General features: G+C 39.4%; 1 protein-coding gene across 1 annotated transcript; it reads right to left on the bottom strand.

The window, feature by feature from the left end:
* Nucleotides 1-12,143: 12,143 nt before the first annotated feature.
* Nucleotides 12,144-15,152, bottom strand: LOC132025683 (eukaryotic translation initiation factor 2D-like). Its single transcript, XM_059413305.1, has 4 exons — nt 14,964-15,152; nt 13,814-14,003; nt 12,786-12,858; nt 12,144-12,274 (listed from the first exon to the last, which is right to left on the bottom strand). Exons 1-3 carry the CDS (start codon nt 15,102-15,104, stop codon nt 12,842-12,844), a joined length of 348 nt encoding a protein of 115 aa, XP_059269288.1. The 5' UTR covers nt 15,105-15,152; the 3' UTR covers nt 12,144-12,274; nt 12,786-12,841.
* Nucleotides 15,153-17,329: the final 2,177 nt, after the last annotated feature.

Raw genomic sequence — 17,329 nt, forward strand, 5'->3', positions numbered from 1 at the left:
TTTAAAAACCCAGGTAAATGAAGAAACTAAAATTTATTTTATAATGGGACCAAGACTAGATAGGAAACATGACCTCATGGACTTTGGGGGAAGAGAGTATTTGTGTAAGAGTTGAGAATTGAACACAAGCCATGACTCTACTAATTATAGGTATGAGCATGAATAAATTATAATATATTTTTGAGGCTCCTAATTTTCATTGAGAAGAAAATGGGGATAGACTTATCAACCTGACTTCATTGGTTTATAATATCATAATGAGGAAGATTAAATATACTTTTTTTGTGACAGAGTGGTGTGATAGAAATGAGCTTAGTCGTTAATGCCTGGCTTCTTTATTTTATTAATTATGCAACCATGCACAGATTGTTTTTTCTCTACGTCATCAGTTTTGTTATCCGTAAAGTAGGTGAACTATAATAACTATCCTTAAAGATTGTCAGCATCTTGGAAGCAGTGAATCCACCACCTCAGACGTGCACCTTACGTCTAGATTTAAGTGTACGTTACTTGATAAGATTCCTTCTTGACAAGGTGACAAGATGAAGTTGCTTCTCAAGAACTAAAAATATTCTCAAGCATAGTAACCTTTTTTGATGTAACAATTTTTTCTTAGATTTTTTTTAAATTTCGTGATTGCCTAAGAGTTGAACTTGAGCTATAACACATATTACCGGAAGTAATAGAAGGGTAAGTAAAAGAAGGGTAGGTAAAGGGTAAGTAATAGAAGTGTAAGTAAAAGAACATCTCTTCAAATAGATATTCTAAACTTTTTTCTTAGTACTGAAATCAGCACATGGTGACTTCGCTTTCATCATGTAAATGAATGAATCTCACAAAAAATTGCCATAACTTTAGAAATAATGTGTCCACTAGCTGAATTTATTTTATTGGGTTTGTGTTCTTTGGGGTTTTGTTGGGGAGTGGCAGGTGCAGAGAGAGGGGGAGCGTGAGTCTCAAACAGATTCTGCCTGAGCACAGAGCCCAACATGGGGCTCAAAATCACGACCCTGAGATCATGACCCGAGCCGAAACCAAGTGTGCGACACTTAACCAACTAAGGAACCCAGGCGCCCCTTGGATGGGTGAGTCTTTTTTTTTTTTTTTTAAGATTTTATTTATTTACTTGACAGAGAGAGATCACAAGTAGGCAGAGAGGCAGGCAGAGAGAGAGAGGGGAAAGCGGGCTTCCCGAGGCGCAGAGAGCCCGATGCGGGGCTCAATCCCAGGACCCTGAGATCAGGACCTGAGCCGAAGGCAGAGGATTAACCCACTGAGCCACCCAGGCGCCCCGGTGAGTTTTAATCATGTAATAAATCTGGAGATAGATACTCCAAGATTGGTACTGTGGTTCTGTCAGAAGTTCCAATCTTTTGCTGTTCTCTGTAAGCTGGCTCTGGTAGTCAAACTTGTGTTTGTCAGGAACTGTGAGGTCTGATACTTCACTGTGCTTGCAAAATAAGTACAGTGGACCTTTGAACATTTAAACTGTGTGGGTCCACTTACATATGGATTTTTTTCGGTAAATACAATACAGTACTGTAAATATAGTTTCTCTTCCATATGGTTTTTTAATAACATTCTTTTCTCTAGCTTGATTATGAGAATACAGTATCACATACAAAACATGGGTTAATTCTGTTTATGTTATCAGTAAGTCTTTTGGTCAACAGTAGGCTATTAGTAGTTCAGTTTTCGGGGAGAGTCCAAAGTTGTATGTGGATTTTTGACTGCATGGGTGTCAGTGCCCCAAGCCCCTGCATTGGTCAGGGGTTAACTATAGTTACCCTGCCACGGCTCCCAGCTGCTGGTAGAAGACACTGAACTCCTGGATCAGAGAGAGAGGACTTTTTTGGTCTTAGCATAGCAGGTGGCATGAATTTTACATTCACACTGGTTATCTCTGTCCTGCAGACCCTCAGGATCTCTCTAGGGCAGCTTGGACGGATGCTCTGCACACACTCAGGTTGTGTCACAGCTGAGTAACTCCAAGGTAGGAAATCCCAAATCTTAAAAGTCGACTGGCAGCAAACATGCCCAACCTTCATACTGGAGGAGGGCATTGGCTTTGTTATTTGAGTCAGAAAACAAATATGCCCTCTTGTCCCAGGGAAATATTGTTTCTAAGTTTCAAAACTGTTTGCCATGCAAACATTCTTGAACCAATAATCCAAAACGAAAGCCGTCACGGTAGGAATGGAAACACCATGAGAATCGGCTCCTAATGGTCTGGTGTTGGAAGAGGGCTACCTTAGCTCCAAAATCATGTCTTCACACAGGTCTGTTCAAGGCAGAGAGGACAGAGCAATGGCAATGTAAAAAGAGCCTTTTTTCCTGTACTTTTTTTTTTTTTTCCTATTAGCAATGCTAGTCTTTCTTGGGGAGATACCAGGAAATTTTTATTAAGACTCCTTGACCAGAACTGGATCACATATTTACTTCTAGAGTAAAACATATCAAGCAGGAAGGGAATTTCTATGTTGGATTTAGCTCAACTGAGATGCACCCTTTACAACTGGATATAAGGCCTTCTTCCACTGGGAACTTGCTGCCTACGAAGTACACCAACTGTGTTCTTTTGATAAGGAAGGAGCAGGAAGAAGGAGGAAGAAAGGAAGATAACTCGGGCAACAATGATAATAATAAGTGGAATACAGTAACATTTACCATGAGCCAGACATCGGTCTGAGGACTTCTATTACAATACATTCATTAATGTTGTACCCATAACATATGTTATGTTATACCCATAACAGTGTCATAAGGTAGGTTTTATTTTTATTCTCATTCTACATGTGAGGAAACTGAGACATTAGTAACTTACAAAGTCATGCAGGTAGTATGTGGTGAGGCTTGGATTTAAACTTTAGTAAGTATATAGTACAGCACAGTTAACTGTAGTCACAGGCTGTCCATTATATCCCCAGAACTTATTCATCTCATAACTGGAGGTTTATGCCCTTTGACCATTTTCATCCTTTCTCCCCATGTGACTAGTGGCTCTCGTCTCAGAGAATGGAGACAGAACAAATCTGTAATTACAGAAAATTCTATGGGCAGCACTGCCCTCAATCCCGCCTGCATGTTGGTGTCTCCTTTTCTTCCCCTTTTCAGGGACAAGAAAGAGAAAATAGAAAAGTGAATAGAACTACTAGCATTTAGAAAGAGAAAAGTATTTTTCTAATGTCACATACTTAAGTCAACTAGCATTGAGGCAAGTTAGATGCATTTGTTTATGCCAGAAGTTCAACAGAATACATTTGTTATACATGAATATTCATGACAGTATTTGGGGGCAGAGAATATTGTCTAATGTTTAAGAAATTATGCTATGAAGTTACGCTTCGTATTTGTATTCTATCTCAAAATAGATTTAAGGAATACTTGTTATCATCTTTTTCTTCAAAAATATTACAGGGATATGTTTTAAGTATGTATTGTTATGAAAATATGGAAATAAAGCTTATAACAATTTCTAGCACATCTGAAATGCTTACTGCATCACAGAGAGATATTTATGAAAACAGGTAATAAATAGATGAACAGATAGATGATACCATGATTTTATTATACAGCTCAATTTCATTATGCCTGCTTTAAACTCTGAGGAATATTCACAGATTTAATATGAAGTTTATTAAAGGTGGCTTTCCTTGAGTATTCTGAACATTCTATATTTGATGCTATTTCTACATTTCACTTAAAGCAATTACTGAATGAAAAAGCTGCAAAGACCCAAAAGTAAGCAGTTACTCTCAGGGAGCTGCTAGTATATGAGCAGAAGTCATGTTCATAAAGTATTATATGTATTAAACACTGCAGGGATAAGATCTATAATCTTCTGTTTCTTCATAAACACAACGAAGTTTGCGGGTTTTTTTTTTTTTTTTGTTTTTTTGTTTTTTTTTTTTTTTTTATTTTTTAGTATTTGGTTTGTTATGAAAATAAACATAAAAATGGTGTGGTTTTGGTTACAAGGGTATTGTCATCAGAAAAACCTATAAAGGCATCTTGCCTGAAGAAACTCTTGTTTGTTTTTTTTTAGTATAATGAAGAGCATATTTTACTTAAAACTAAGGCGGCCATGAAAGGGAACTAAAAATCATCATTACATAAAATGAAAAAAGATCACTAACCTATTTATTTACTTCTATGTACTCGAAACGACAATATTTTCAGGTATCAAATATTTCAGAGGTCCTTTCGAGATCATTCTGTGATCATTGTGGAAATGAAAGTTGAAAGGATGTATCAAGTTAATTTTTCATACATAATATGAACAAAAATAGCGTCTTACCAAAAAGGCGTCTTTCTTCAAAATCCAGCTATGTAAGTGATGACTTCTTGCTCAATATAACTGTCTATTCATATGTTTTGCACATTTTCTACTGAACTTTTCCTTATTGATATATAGTGCTTTTTATAAATTAGGCATGTTTGTCTTTTTATATGCGCTGTGAATTCTGATTTTGTTCAGTTTGTTCTGTCTTTTGCCTTTGGTTACCATGATTGGGAAGGGGGGTGGTTAAACACACATTCTTATTTATATCAACTAAAAAGAAATATTTTATTGAGTAAAGTTGAAACAACATTTTCTTCTATACTTTTGCTGGAGTACACACACACATATATGTATATATAATATATGTGTATATATATAGTGTGAATATATGTATCTTTAACTGATTTGAATTTATTTTAGTGTGTATCAATTGAATCCCATTATTTTTCAAATAACTACCCAGTTTGTCACAACACCATTCATTTTAAAATTCCAAGACTCCCTGATCTATTTGAAATGCTACCTCTAGGATATAGTACATTTCTTCTTCTTCTTCTTCTTTTAAAGATGTACTTATTTTAGAGAGAGAGAGAGCATAACCAGGCAAGGGAGAGGGAGAGAGAGAATTTCAAGCAGATCCCGTGATAATCACAGAACCTGACGATGGGCTCAGTCTCAGAGCCCAGAGATCACCATGGGATATAATAAATTTATGTACAGATTTGGTCTATTTCTGAAACTTTATTTTGTTGGTCTGTGTATCCAGAAGTCATTAACTTAATTTTAAATTGAGTTTTGTTTTATAATAGCCCTAATCTAATCACTCTTGTCATCATTGTCACTCTTCTTTCCAAAGTTTTCTTGGATATTTATGCCTATTTGTTTTTCCCGTATAGCCTGTCCATGACACCTTTATGAAACTGTCCTTCTATGGTATATATCTCCATGTATTTCATTTTATGTTTGTGATTAAGAATGTTGAAAATATTTTCTCACAAAGATTTTTCTCAACTTTTTTTCCCCTAAACTTTTATTTTTGCAGAGGCCTTCTTTTACCTTTTATCTTCAATTGGTCATTGTGTGTATTGATGAAGGCTATTGATGTCTGTATTTTAATTTCACACCACACCACTAACTGAATTACTTTGTCGTCTGTAGAATCTTTCCACTGAAGTCTAGTGGAATTGCTGGGTTTAAACCATATCATCTGCAAATATTGATATTTTTAGTGTTCTCTTTCTGGTATTTATACTTCTAATTTCTCTCTTTTGACCAGTTACATGAGTGAGAACATCTAGTGCTGTGTTAGACAGTAGAGCTAACCATAGGACTTCCATCTTCTTGACTTAGCAATAAAGCTTTCAGTATTAGCCTGTGATGCTTACTTTTCACATATATATGATACACCTGATATATATCTAGTGTACACATATATACATACATATTTCATATTTCTATACGCATTTTACGTATGTGTGTACAATACACACCCGTACACACACAAACACTCAATTCTCATTTTTCCTGCTAATAATGTCTAAAAAATCACCACAAAAATCTATTATTAGTAAACACTGAACCATTGCTCCTAGGGGTATTATATGTACACGTGTTTGTGTGTGTGTGTGGGTGTGGATAGAGACATACCTCACTTATAATCTTAATTCCTAAAGTATTTCATCCTGGGGGATTATACTTGCTTTGTTTTACAGAGAAAAAAGTAGGTTTAGAAGTGTTAAGTGACCATCCCCATAACATTATCAGAGTTTACATTCAAGTCTTGTACTACACGGTGCTGCCCCCTGCTGTCTCCATCCAATGGTCCTCTCCCTCCAATTGCTGAAAAGGACAAGGCAGAGCAGCACCTTAGACCCCAGCAGGGGATGTGCGCATATGGACGAATCTAATTTTTCACTGCTCTGTGGGTGTACGTGCCCTGGAATGATGGTGAAAAAGCCCAAGGTATTAATTTTAGGGTTACAAGTAGATTTTAGCCAGTAGGTGAAACTGCAGATACAAATTGGCAAATAACAAGGATCAGGGTTCTAAGCATTTGTAAGTTATGTTAGTGAACTCCTCATCAATTTCTATTAAGGTCAGTGTTTTTTTAAAACCAGTAATTAGTGTTGTAGACATTACTTAAAAATCAACTCTTAAAAATGTATATTTCTTATTTATCAATAACACAAATAATTCTGCAAATGAGAAAGCTGACTTGGGACAAAGTACCAGGTAACAAGAAGTGTTGATTATTTTATCTTGTCTTTTCTCATTAAACCCACAGATTCTCTGGCAAGATCTATTAGTGTGTAGTGTTTGCAAGATACACTGGCTGTGCGCCTTCACGCTTCTTTCATTGGACAGCATTTTATCCCTTTTTTTCTTCTAGTTATTTCCTTTCTGTTCATAGGTCAACCCAAATTTCTTCAAAGAAACTTTCCTTCATCTCTCAAGTTTTGAAATTCTCCCCATTTCATTCTCTCTCATAGCCCTCTCTGTGGCATGTATAATACTTTTGCTAGAAATATTAATTTCGTAGAATTTAATATCCATACCCCCCAGATAAAATGTAAGCTTCATGAGGGCAGGGAGTCTGTCCGATTAGTTCACCATGTATCCTCAGCACCGAGCAAAGTCCAGGCAGAGAAGGCAAGCACGTAATGCCTCCATGAGTGGATATGAAAACGAACAGGTGGGTGGATAGCACAAAGTCTTTCTCACACTACTACGACACGTCATTCATTGAGTGGTCATGTCTGATTTTATGGGACGGGCAGCCTCAGACTCTGCTGTGGAGCTACTTCATTCTCAGGAGTTAGGCAGGAGCCTGGTGTGTTTGAGTCTTCCTTCATGAATTATATTCACCAAAGTTGATAACCCGCCAAATCAGAAATGACTGATTTGTGTGATTTGCATCTCCCGGTGATTTAAAGTCTCAGAGGGCAGCTTTGGTTGTGGCGAAGTAAACAGCCCATTCTCCCATGTCACCTTTGATTTTAACTGAAGTGGAAGTACTTGTGGCCAAACTGATTCCAGGTCAGCTTCGAGGGTTATCAGCTCATAGCGCCTTCAGCTAGTCTTTTTGGGCGATTCTATTCACAAGCAAATTAATTTTTTAGAGAGTCTCATAACTCTATCATTCCTTCCTTTCTTCTTTCAATTCTTTTCTAAATTTGGCTGGATTGGGAGCCCAAGTCTAGCTTTTAATGTTTTCTATAAAGGATAGTTGCAAAGGCAGTTTTTCAAATATTTTGTATAAATTATATCTGTATGTATATATACAGATATAGATATAGATATATATTTAAAGACAGTATTTATTTGAGAGAAAGAGTGAGAGGGGGAGCCCGATGTGAGGCTCGATCCCAGGACCCTGGGACCGCAACCCAAGCCAAAGGCAGAGGCTTTAACCCACTGAGCCAACCCTGGTATATGTCACATGCACCAGGCACCCCTGGTACATATATTTAATATATGTTATCATTTACAATTGTAACTGTTACAAAATATAATGGTTACATTTGATCTGTGTTTTCACACAGCAAGGCTCTTGTGTTTTTCTGGTTCTCAGCTTTTTGGTTGTCCCATTTCTCTCTCCTTCCTGGGCTCCACTAGCTCTATCTCACCGTCTACTCTTTTGCACAGAATGCAGACTGATAATACTAACGCCTTCCCAGACAGATCACTGGCTCAAGTAAAAGTTCCAAAATATCTGGAAAGGACCATATATGCAAGTATTATGTTAACCATGATATAAAGATTCCTGATTCCTGAAACAAGCAAGTTAAGATTCATGCTTGTGAGAGACATCTAAAAGGGGGGCCGGGGGGAGTCACAGTATACCCATACAAAATTAAAAGAGGATGAAAAAGAAAAACGTGGATCATTAGGTTCTTTGACTGACAACTGAGTGGGAAGGAGCTTCATTTCCGAGAATCTGCCCGAATACCATTAAAATTTACCTTGAAATTGCTTGAACATTTTATCAGAAATGCTAATTTCTTCTGAGAAGAAGGTTATGAATTACATTTCAAGCAAAAAGGAACTACAGATATGGGACATCATTTATTCTTCATAAATCTTCATTTTCTTCTGTAGACACCCCAAATACAGTATCTTATAATTTAATTCATCATTTTGTCTCATTCACCAAGTCAAATCTATACCAGATGTGTTTCCATTAACGGTTACAGCTCACCATTCACCAGGACATACACAGTTGAAATCTCAGAATCATTCTAGACAATTTTTTGTTCATCTTCGACACCTGTATAATGTCCATGCCTGTCACCTCACATGTTAATTTTGTTTAATACATTCACTTCACTCTGACCACTTCGGCTCTCCCCAAGCTCTCTTCAGGTACCTGCCAGGCCAGAGCAGCAGCCTCATATATGGGCGTTGTAACTCCTACATATCTATCCTCTAAACTGCAGCCAGAACAACCTTGCACAGTTGAAATCTGACCCCCGAACCCTCACTTGTAACCACGCAGAAGTATCTCCATGATCCACAAAATGAAGCCCATGTTTCCTTTAAAAGCTTCAGAAGATTCACAAAATCCTATCTACCTCTCTTATATCTAGTTTCTTTTAGTTTCATGTTTTATGATCTTTACGAATGTAGTAGCTTCTACTGGTACCTAAGTTACCAAAGTTACCAAAGTTGGCTGCATAAAACAGCAGAGACTGATTATCTTTGGGTCAGGAATCTGGGTCCTCTGGTCAACTTGTCACAAGATTGAAATCGAGGTGTTGGTTGGCCTGTGTGTTTCTTCTGCAGGTCGGTGTCCTCTCTCAAGCTCACAGGGCTGCTGACAGTATTCAGTTTCTTGCAATGGTAGAACTGAGGTCTCGTTCTCTTGCGGGCTCATGGCCGGGGATGGCTCTGACCTCTTTCAGGCTCTTCTCAGTTCCCTCCCCGGGGACCTCCTCCATAGGCCCTCTCACACCTCAGTCTCTCTTCAGGATGGCTCTGGATCCAGCTAAGGGCTTTTCTGGTTAGTCAGATATGCCCAGATGAACTCAAAGTCAATTGACTAATCACCTCATCATAGCACTGATATCTCATCATGCTTACATTTCTTTCTGGAACGAAGAGAATAAAGTGAAAATCTTAGAGAGGTTGTCTTAGACTCCCGCCCATCACAGATACCGGTCACCAGTGTGGATTTGTTGCCAATACTCACGTTCCTGCTTATGCTATTTCTTCTGATGAAACGTTCCTTCCTAACTTTTGGTCCTGGTTGATCCTTGTTCACCATTTGAGATTTTGCTTAGGCATAATATTCTACAGAATATGTACTTTCCCTGAATTCATGACCTCAGCTAACTTTTCCTCTCATAAGCTGTGATAGTGATGCTATGTGTGAATGTCTCCTAGCGTGAGTCCTATTCACCTAAGACTGTGTTAACTGGTTTGTTTCCCAAGGGCAGATTATTAGGCACTGATGCCACCATAACAAAATACCATAGACAGCGGCTTCAACAACAGACACTTAGGTTTTCAGTATTCTGGAAACCAGACGTTCAGTTTGCCAACATGGTCAGGATGCCAACATGTCAGTTTCCTAAGAGATTTCTCTTCCTGGCTGCTACAGGTTGCCTCCAACCGGCTGTGTGTTCTCATGACCTCTTCTATGTGAGGGGAGAGAGAGAGAGAGAGAGCACTCGCGCGAGTGCTCTGTTGACTCTTCTGAATGAGGGCACTAATCCCATCACGAGGACACCAACCTTCATGATCTCGTTTAACCCTAATTACATTTTATAAAGGACTTGTCCCCAACATACAGGCACATTAGAGGGTAGAGTTTCAATATATGAACTTGGGGGACACAAACATTCAGTCCATAGCAGGTAGGGATGGTGACTACTTCACCTTTGTAATACAAATGCACAATAGCCTTTCAACAATATTTTTAACTGAACTGGTCTTGTATGGCCAAACTCATCATATTTGTTGTCTTTTGTCATTGATTACCTCTATCATCCAATTAGTTACCACTTCTTATGCTCTAATATTGCGATATATCCTTGTAAATAATTTAATGCCTCGAGGTCCAGCTTTGACCATACCACCTCATTAACTAATTAGTATACAAAAATAAATCCAATATTCCTTAACCTAATCTGGCTCCTGAGGTCCAGAGAGAGATGAAAATACTGAGATAAATATCTTCCTTTTAATTGCAACAGTATACCCTAAATCCAAAATAAAAGGACATAAATGTTCTATGATAGGGGATTGGTCATGCTAATTACATGTTAACAACAGTAAATAATGCATTCATTGAAATGATATTATAGAAAATACTAGTATCAGATAATAATCATGCTGGATTATTAAGTAAAAAATCAATTTAAACAAACTATGTGTTGTTATTGTATTACTTGTTTTCTATCTAATTCCCTGGCCCCTTCACATAAACTGTATGATCTTTCAGGAAAAGGGCTGTATTTTATATATCATTATGTCTCTAAACAGTAAACAGACAGTAAACACTGAAAAATGTTTCTTGCTTTGACTGAGTTGGCTGAAACCAAGTGGGAGAGATATAAAATGTAAACATATTCTTAGTAACACAGAGATACACATACAGAATACTGCCACATATTAGTGTGGAACAGTAAATATCAAATATGTCACATACACTTTGGAGCAAAATTAAAACTATCAGTGTAGTTATAAAAATAAATACACCTTTGGAGATGGAAGGCATTAAACGATTTCCTATGCCCCTTCTAAGTACAGGCAGCTAGTCTTATCATTTTAAAATATTTCTTTACCTGGTATAGTTATAAAATTATTTCAGTTTTACAAATAGGCTAAATGTATTCTTTTCAAAAATCTTTTGACTGTTAAAAAAAATTCTTTGACTGTTTTCCTTGCTCTATATAGTTTATATAGAACACAAACGCATTCTGATAGACCTCTATGAGCATCTGCAGGTGAACAGTTCTTTAAAGCCTGCAGCTCTAACGGTCCGAAGTAGCTAGAGAAACAGTTCAGTTAGTCAGAACGAACCGCTCCAGTCCTGAAATTGGGCGATCATTTAGTTATGGATTGTATTGCCTGTATGTTCTTCCTTTTCCTACATAAAGAGGTTAGTTTTTTTCTTGCTGTGGGCACTCTGCATTTCCTGAAACAACTATCTTTTGACATGAAAAATAATTTCCTACACTACGTCAGCAAGACCTGCAAGAAGAACAAAAATAAGTGATTGTATGTGACTTATTATTTCCCCGAAGTTCAGGGGGTGTGTGTGGGTTTGAAATTATCTATGTGTGCATGTTTGTATTTAGTAGACAACAGTAATTTTTATAGATGGGACAAACAAGACATAGCATCTTGCTTTATTTTGAGATCAACACAGAACTATCAGGTACAAATATTCATTTACCTATTTAACAAATATTTGTTGAATAGTCACTATTTGCTATCATGTCAGAAAGTAACTTTAAAGTAGTGAGTGAGAAAGACACATAACATCTTCTCCAAAGCTTATTCTTTTTTTTTTTTTTTTTTTTTTTTTTTTTGGTGCTTATGTGGCTAGAAGTCAGTGGTGAGAGGAGGTAATTCGTATTCTCTTAGCAAATTTCAGTTATATGATATTGTTACCAACTATAATCGCCTTGTTATCCATTAGACCTTCCAACTCGATCCTATCATTGAAAGTTTGCATCCTATGACCAAACTCTCCCTATTTCTCTCATCCCCCAACTCCTGGCACTCACACAGGCTCACTAGCATTCTCCCAAGGCCCACTTTCTGTTTCTGGAAGAAGAATCTGTTTTTTTTCTTTTAATCCTTTATCCATAGGCTTTCGAAGTTATCCTTTCCCATTCCCTCTCCCCAGTTTTACCTAAGGTTTTCCCCCAAAGGCACAGGGGACTGGCACAGTAGCTGTTCCTCACCAAGGCAATGGCACAGAGGTCACCCTTCTGTACCTGAGGCAGACCAGCAGTGGCACCACGAGGCCGGGCAGCATCAAATCTGTGGGAAACAAGACAAAAGCATCACAACACACATTCTGCCTCTAAGCAGTTCCAAGTTTGACTTCAACATTAATTTATTCACTCAACCAACAAACACTTATTAAGTATCAACTAGGTTATTCATAATGAAAATTAGGAAATGCAACCTGAGTATCGGACCTTTTCCCTTCCGGGGCTAGTGGTCAAACTGAAGCACCAAGCTGAGGGTCACGTTCCATGATCTCTTATTCTGCTTTTCCTAACTTTAGCTTAGTGATGTAAAGCAGAGCGTATGGTCGCTCACAGAGTACTTTCTGCTGTAAGTACAAAGTACGAAGCTTATTGAAGCCTTTCAATGGGGTCGTGGAGGCCCAGGGACCTTATGGAAGCAGCCAGGTGAGGGAGGAAACAAACATGCGTGAAAAATTCCATTTTTCAATGGTATGAACCCAGGAAATGGGTGCATTTATTCAAGCAGCTGGCCCTTACTAAGTTTCAGCCAATAGCCAGAATACAGAAAAACCTCTTACCTGCTCCTCCCATCAGTTGTTCGAGCACCAGAGGCCATGTTGTGAACGTTGGGAGATCAGGATAGGACCACAGCTGTACACGGCCCACAAAGAGACACAGGAAGACTTATTACCAAAAGGTCAATCTCTGAGGGAACTGGACAAACCAAACACTAAGGTCACTTTAATTAAGAAACAGAGAAGAACATAAACTCAAAGCTAGAGAGGAGGCTGTGAGGCCCCTGTGATTCCACCTGGATACAGCAATGGCCACGGCACAGGAGATAAAAGTGGGGAGACCCAGCAAGGATTCCATCCGGGACCTCAGAAGCAAGTAAGCAAAGAATGGGGTGCCAGCCTGTAGGACGTGTTGAAACTTCCCCATGTTTACTACTTTTATTCCCCCTGTGTTCCCAGTGACTAACAGTAAAACCTGAGATTGAAAAGGGCCTGTCTCTGCATAGCTGCAAAGTGGGCTGGGGGCACAGGTAACCTAAGGAAACCCCACGGCACTGCTGCAGCCAAGCTGGGGGAAGAAGAGCCCCAAGTGACAAAGACAGAAAGCAAAGGATCCTGAGAGCCAGGTAGAGCCTAAGAAAAAATCCCTGTGAGATATCTGCACTGAAGGACATCACTGGACAGCTGGGTATGTAGTTCCATTAACCCAGCTTCCTTCCTATTCAGTTTCTTAAGAAAATCCTGCTACTGATAATTTTAAAAATATTTTTTACATATCCTGAAATTTCACCCTTTTCGAGACCTCTCCTCCATCCCTACTTAACCCACGATGAACTATTATTCCTTCTTCTCAGAACATCCGTTGCCAACTACCCTCTTCCTGAGTTAGATCTTTTATTCTCCCACCTACAGCAGTTTTTGATCTTCAAAGACCCAATTCTAGGGACACTGGGTCCAAAAAGATCTGTAGGGATGACATTGGGAGATTCTGTACTTCCCGTTTTAAGTAAGGCAGGTTAATGAAAGAAAGGAGGAGAAACAGAGGTTGGGCAAGGATTATAGTAACGGCCCTCTCTATCCTACTGGCATACCTGTTGGGTATAGATTTTTCTCCAGTTCAAACAGGATGGGGTTACCAGCACACACATACACAGTCACCGCATCCCCCCTGTGAGCATATAACTTCACAACGTTGAGCTCTTCCTTTCCAGGTACTAAGGCAGAGACCTGATCTGTTCCAAGAGTGGGGAAAGCAGCCGCCACATCAGCCCGAGCTTTCTCCTGCAGAAAGCAAACCAACAGGTGGCATGAATCCTGCCTGGATGGATTTTAATAAATTCAAAGGACTCTGGAGGACCTACTATAAAATCACAAGGGCTAAGGAAAACTGGTTTATGATGCCCTATATATGGTATATGATGCCCTACTCTTCCAAAACATCCTATCCTCTTTCTCATTCAATGTCTCATCTAGTTTCACATATTCCTGGGGGCAAGTCTTTCCATTTCACAAAGGAGGAAAACTGAGATCTAGTGAGTAACCAAGTTAGCCTGTCTAGAAACTCAGCCTTGCCCTCCGCCCCACTCCTTTCTCTTATCTGCCTCGCAAATCTGTCAGCTTATGGTCAAAAAGCTATAGGAAGGTACAAGGAGTGACAACTAGGGAACACTGGTCCCCAACTTCGCAACGTGGTACCAGCATCAGCAACACTGTGCACAGACAGCAACACTGTGTAACAGACGCAGTTCTTAAAACGCGTCCCTTGGTTCTCTCACCCTCCATCCGTCTCTCCTGCGACAAGTAGATCCCTTTTCTCCTGCAGTCGTAGTTCGGTGTCCCATCGGATTTTTCCTAAGGGACTCGAAGCGCTGTGGAGGGCGGGCCTGTCACTGTTCGTGTTTGCACCGCCCACACCTTATCTAGCCGCAGTCAGGAAGCGCTGGCTGGATTGTTTTCCTTTACTAGCCTGGGAGACACGCTAGGCCTGTGCTCCGTCTTCGCCCTCAAAACGTGTCTAACCCCCCCCTGGCTCTCCGGGGTCCCATCCTGGCTGGACTTTCCCCGGCGTCCACCCAGGGCGGCGGACCCAGCTCAGAGAGGGCTGTGGGCCAGCCCGCACTGGGAGATGTCTGGGTGCCTGGTGGGCGGGGCGGGCCCCTTCTCTCCCTCCCTGTCCGACCCCTTGATGGCCGTGTTGGACTTGACCCGAAAGGCCTTGGCAAACATGTCTGCTGCAGTGACCTGGGGGAGGCAAGGCGCGCACAGAAGCCGGGGGCTGTCAGGGAAACCAGAACGCGGCGACTTCCCGACTCGCAGCCCTGTGCGCAGCCATGTTGCGTCCCATTTGGAAAATAGGCTCGGCTGGAAACCCGGACCACTCATCTTCGCAGCTACAGGCGCTGCGGGGACCGCGGCCGCCTCTAGTGGCAACGCCGGGAACTGACCCTGGGTGGGCGGGGCCTGGGGAAGGTGGGGCGGATTCCCGTTCTATCGCCATAGCTTGGCAGGCTCTGCGCCTGCGCGAATTGCAGGCGCCCCCGGGGTCCCAGTGACCTAGCGGTGGCGACCATGATGACTTAGTTTCCACTCTGTCCGTGTTGTGTTCTGTGAGAGTTTGCCCCGCATGTTATAAGGAGAAAACTACAGATGATCTTCAAGTCTATTTTAAAATATTTTTGGCCAGTTTCATATAAATTCTTCAAAGCTTTATTGCTTTTTGAGTTCAGGCGTTATTTGGAGGGGGAGTTTCCAAAACTAATGAAATAGCGTTGCTTATTTAAAAAAAAAAAAAAATCTGTGAGGCAGATTAGTTTCAAATTATGGTTTGTCTTCTCCCTATCAAAGTCATGTACACTTGAATGGGGAATGATGCCAGACTGTGTTGTGGACTAGGTCGATTGCAACACAGCTACTTAGGCAGCCTCTGCCCAGGCAGAAGACAAAGGTTATTCAAGGGAATATTAGAAATAGATACAAAAATTAAACCATAAGTAAATACGAAAATGGCAGCTACAAAGGTGTAACATAATCTCCCTTCTCTATAAAAAAAAGGAGATTAATGAACACTGGAAAGATGTCAGAAACCAATAAAAATATAACTTTTTGAAATGAGGGAACAGATATGATGAAACTAAGATTACTCTGCATACTTCTCATATTACCTTGACTTTTGAAGCATGCAGGTGTTTAGGGCGCCTGGTGCCTCAGTGGCTGAAGCGTCTGACTCTTGGTTTTCAGCTCACACCATACTCTCCCGGTGGTGAGATCCTGTTCCACATCAGGATGGTGATTGGCTTGGAAGCTGCTTGAGTTTCTCTTTCTCTCTCTCTGCCCCTCCCTCCTTTCTCTCTCTCGCAAATAAATAAATAAAATCTTTTTTTAAAAATGTAATAGTTTTTATATATACTTTAAAAAGTTTAGCGTAAAAGAGAAAGAAGTGAAATCTAAAATCGAAAAAAATACTAATGCAAATAATTGTAAAACTCTATTAATTTGGTAGGTGAACCAATCAGAGGTAAGGATTATTTCAAGTCATTTTTTAAAAAGATTTTATGTATTTATTTGACAGAGAGGGAGACCACAAGTAGGCAGAGAGGCAGGCAGAGAGAGGGAAGCAGGCTCCCTTCTGAGTAAAGCACCTGACACAGGATTCAATCCCAGGACCCTGAGATCATGACCTGAGACTAAGACAGAGGCTTAACCCACTGAGCCACCCAGGCGCCCCTATTTCAAGTAATTTTTGAGGAGAATACTTAAACTCAAGAGTCAAACCTCCTGGGACAAAATAAAGGCAAAGGCATTTTAAACTTCATTCAGTAGTTTAACTGCTAATAGTAATGTTTGCATTATTATTTTTAAAAATATTGAAATATAAGAATATGTGAATAAATAGAAAAGACAGAAAATGTATTTAAAAGTTTCTTATCCCTGTATTATTTATAACACTGAATGGTAAGATCCAATAGGAGCCAATGAATTTTAAATTTCATTTCTACTTCAGCTTTCCCACAAGCAAAAAAGACATTAAAAGACATTTCAACAGTATTGGACATTCCCATATAGTACCAATAACACAATTCTTGTGTTTTAAACACTATTTCCCAATAAAAAGATTCAGACCTTTTTGGAAAGCTGTATGATTATGGGTATTGGTCAGGGAGATATACACTGAGCCTAGAGCATTGTGTTATGCTAACAAGAAATGAAACACTCAAAGACAAGTGGGTATAACAAAGCAATCAAGACAAGGTTCAAGAGGCACTTACTAGCCAGATTTGGGATAATTTGAGCTTCAAAGAATAATGACTGTAATTATTTGTGACAAACTGAATAAATAAAAATTCCATGCTGATACATGCTGAAAAAAAAAAAGAAAAAATCTTTAAAGCTATCAATGGTTACTTCATCAAGTTCTTACTCTAAATATTGGAAATTAAAGAGCATAAATTAGCACTCATCTTCACACCAGAATGACAATTAGTAAGTAAAGAAAAAGAATAGAATTCATTTTAAAAATCGCCAGCAATGAAAATGATTAATTATACACTATATTGATTACAGGTTAAGAGTCAGAAATAGATTCCACAAACAGTAGGTGAAAAGTTTTA

The sequence above is a fragment of the Mustela nigripes genome, chromosome 10 (genome assembly GCF_022355385.1).
Source record: "Mustela nigripes isolate SB6536 chromosome 10, MUSNIG.SB6536, whole genome shotgun sequence".
Lineage (NCBI taxonomy): Eukaryota > Metazoa > Chordata > Mammalia > Carnivora > Mustelidae > Mustela > Mustela nigripes.

Bases quoted from the DNA above. Each gene is read 5' to 3' on its own strand.
- LOC132025683 (XM_059413305.1), bottom strand. From the start codon at position 15,104: ATGAGTGGTCCGGGTTTCCAGCCGAGCCTATTTTCCAAATGGGACGCA. The intron at 14,004-14,963 runs GTCACTGCAGCA...TGCTTTCTGCAG, and splicing joins GCGCGCCTTGCCTCCCCCAG to GAGAAAGCTCGGGCTGATGT.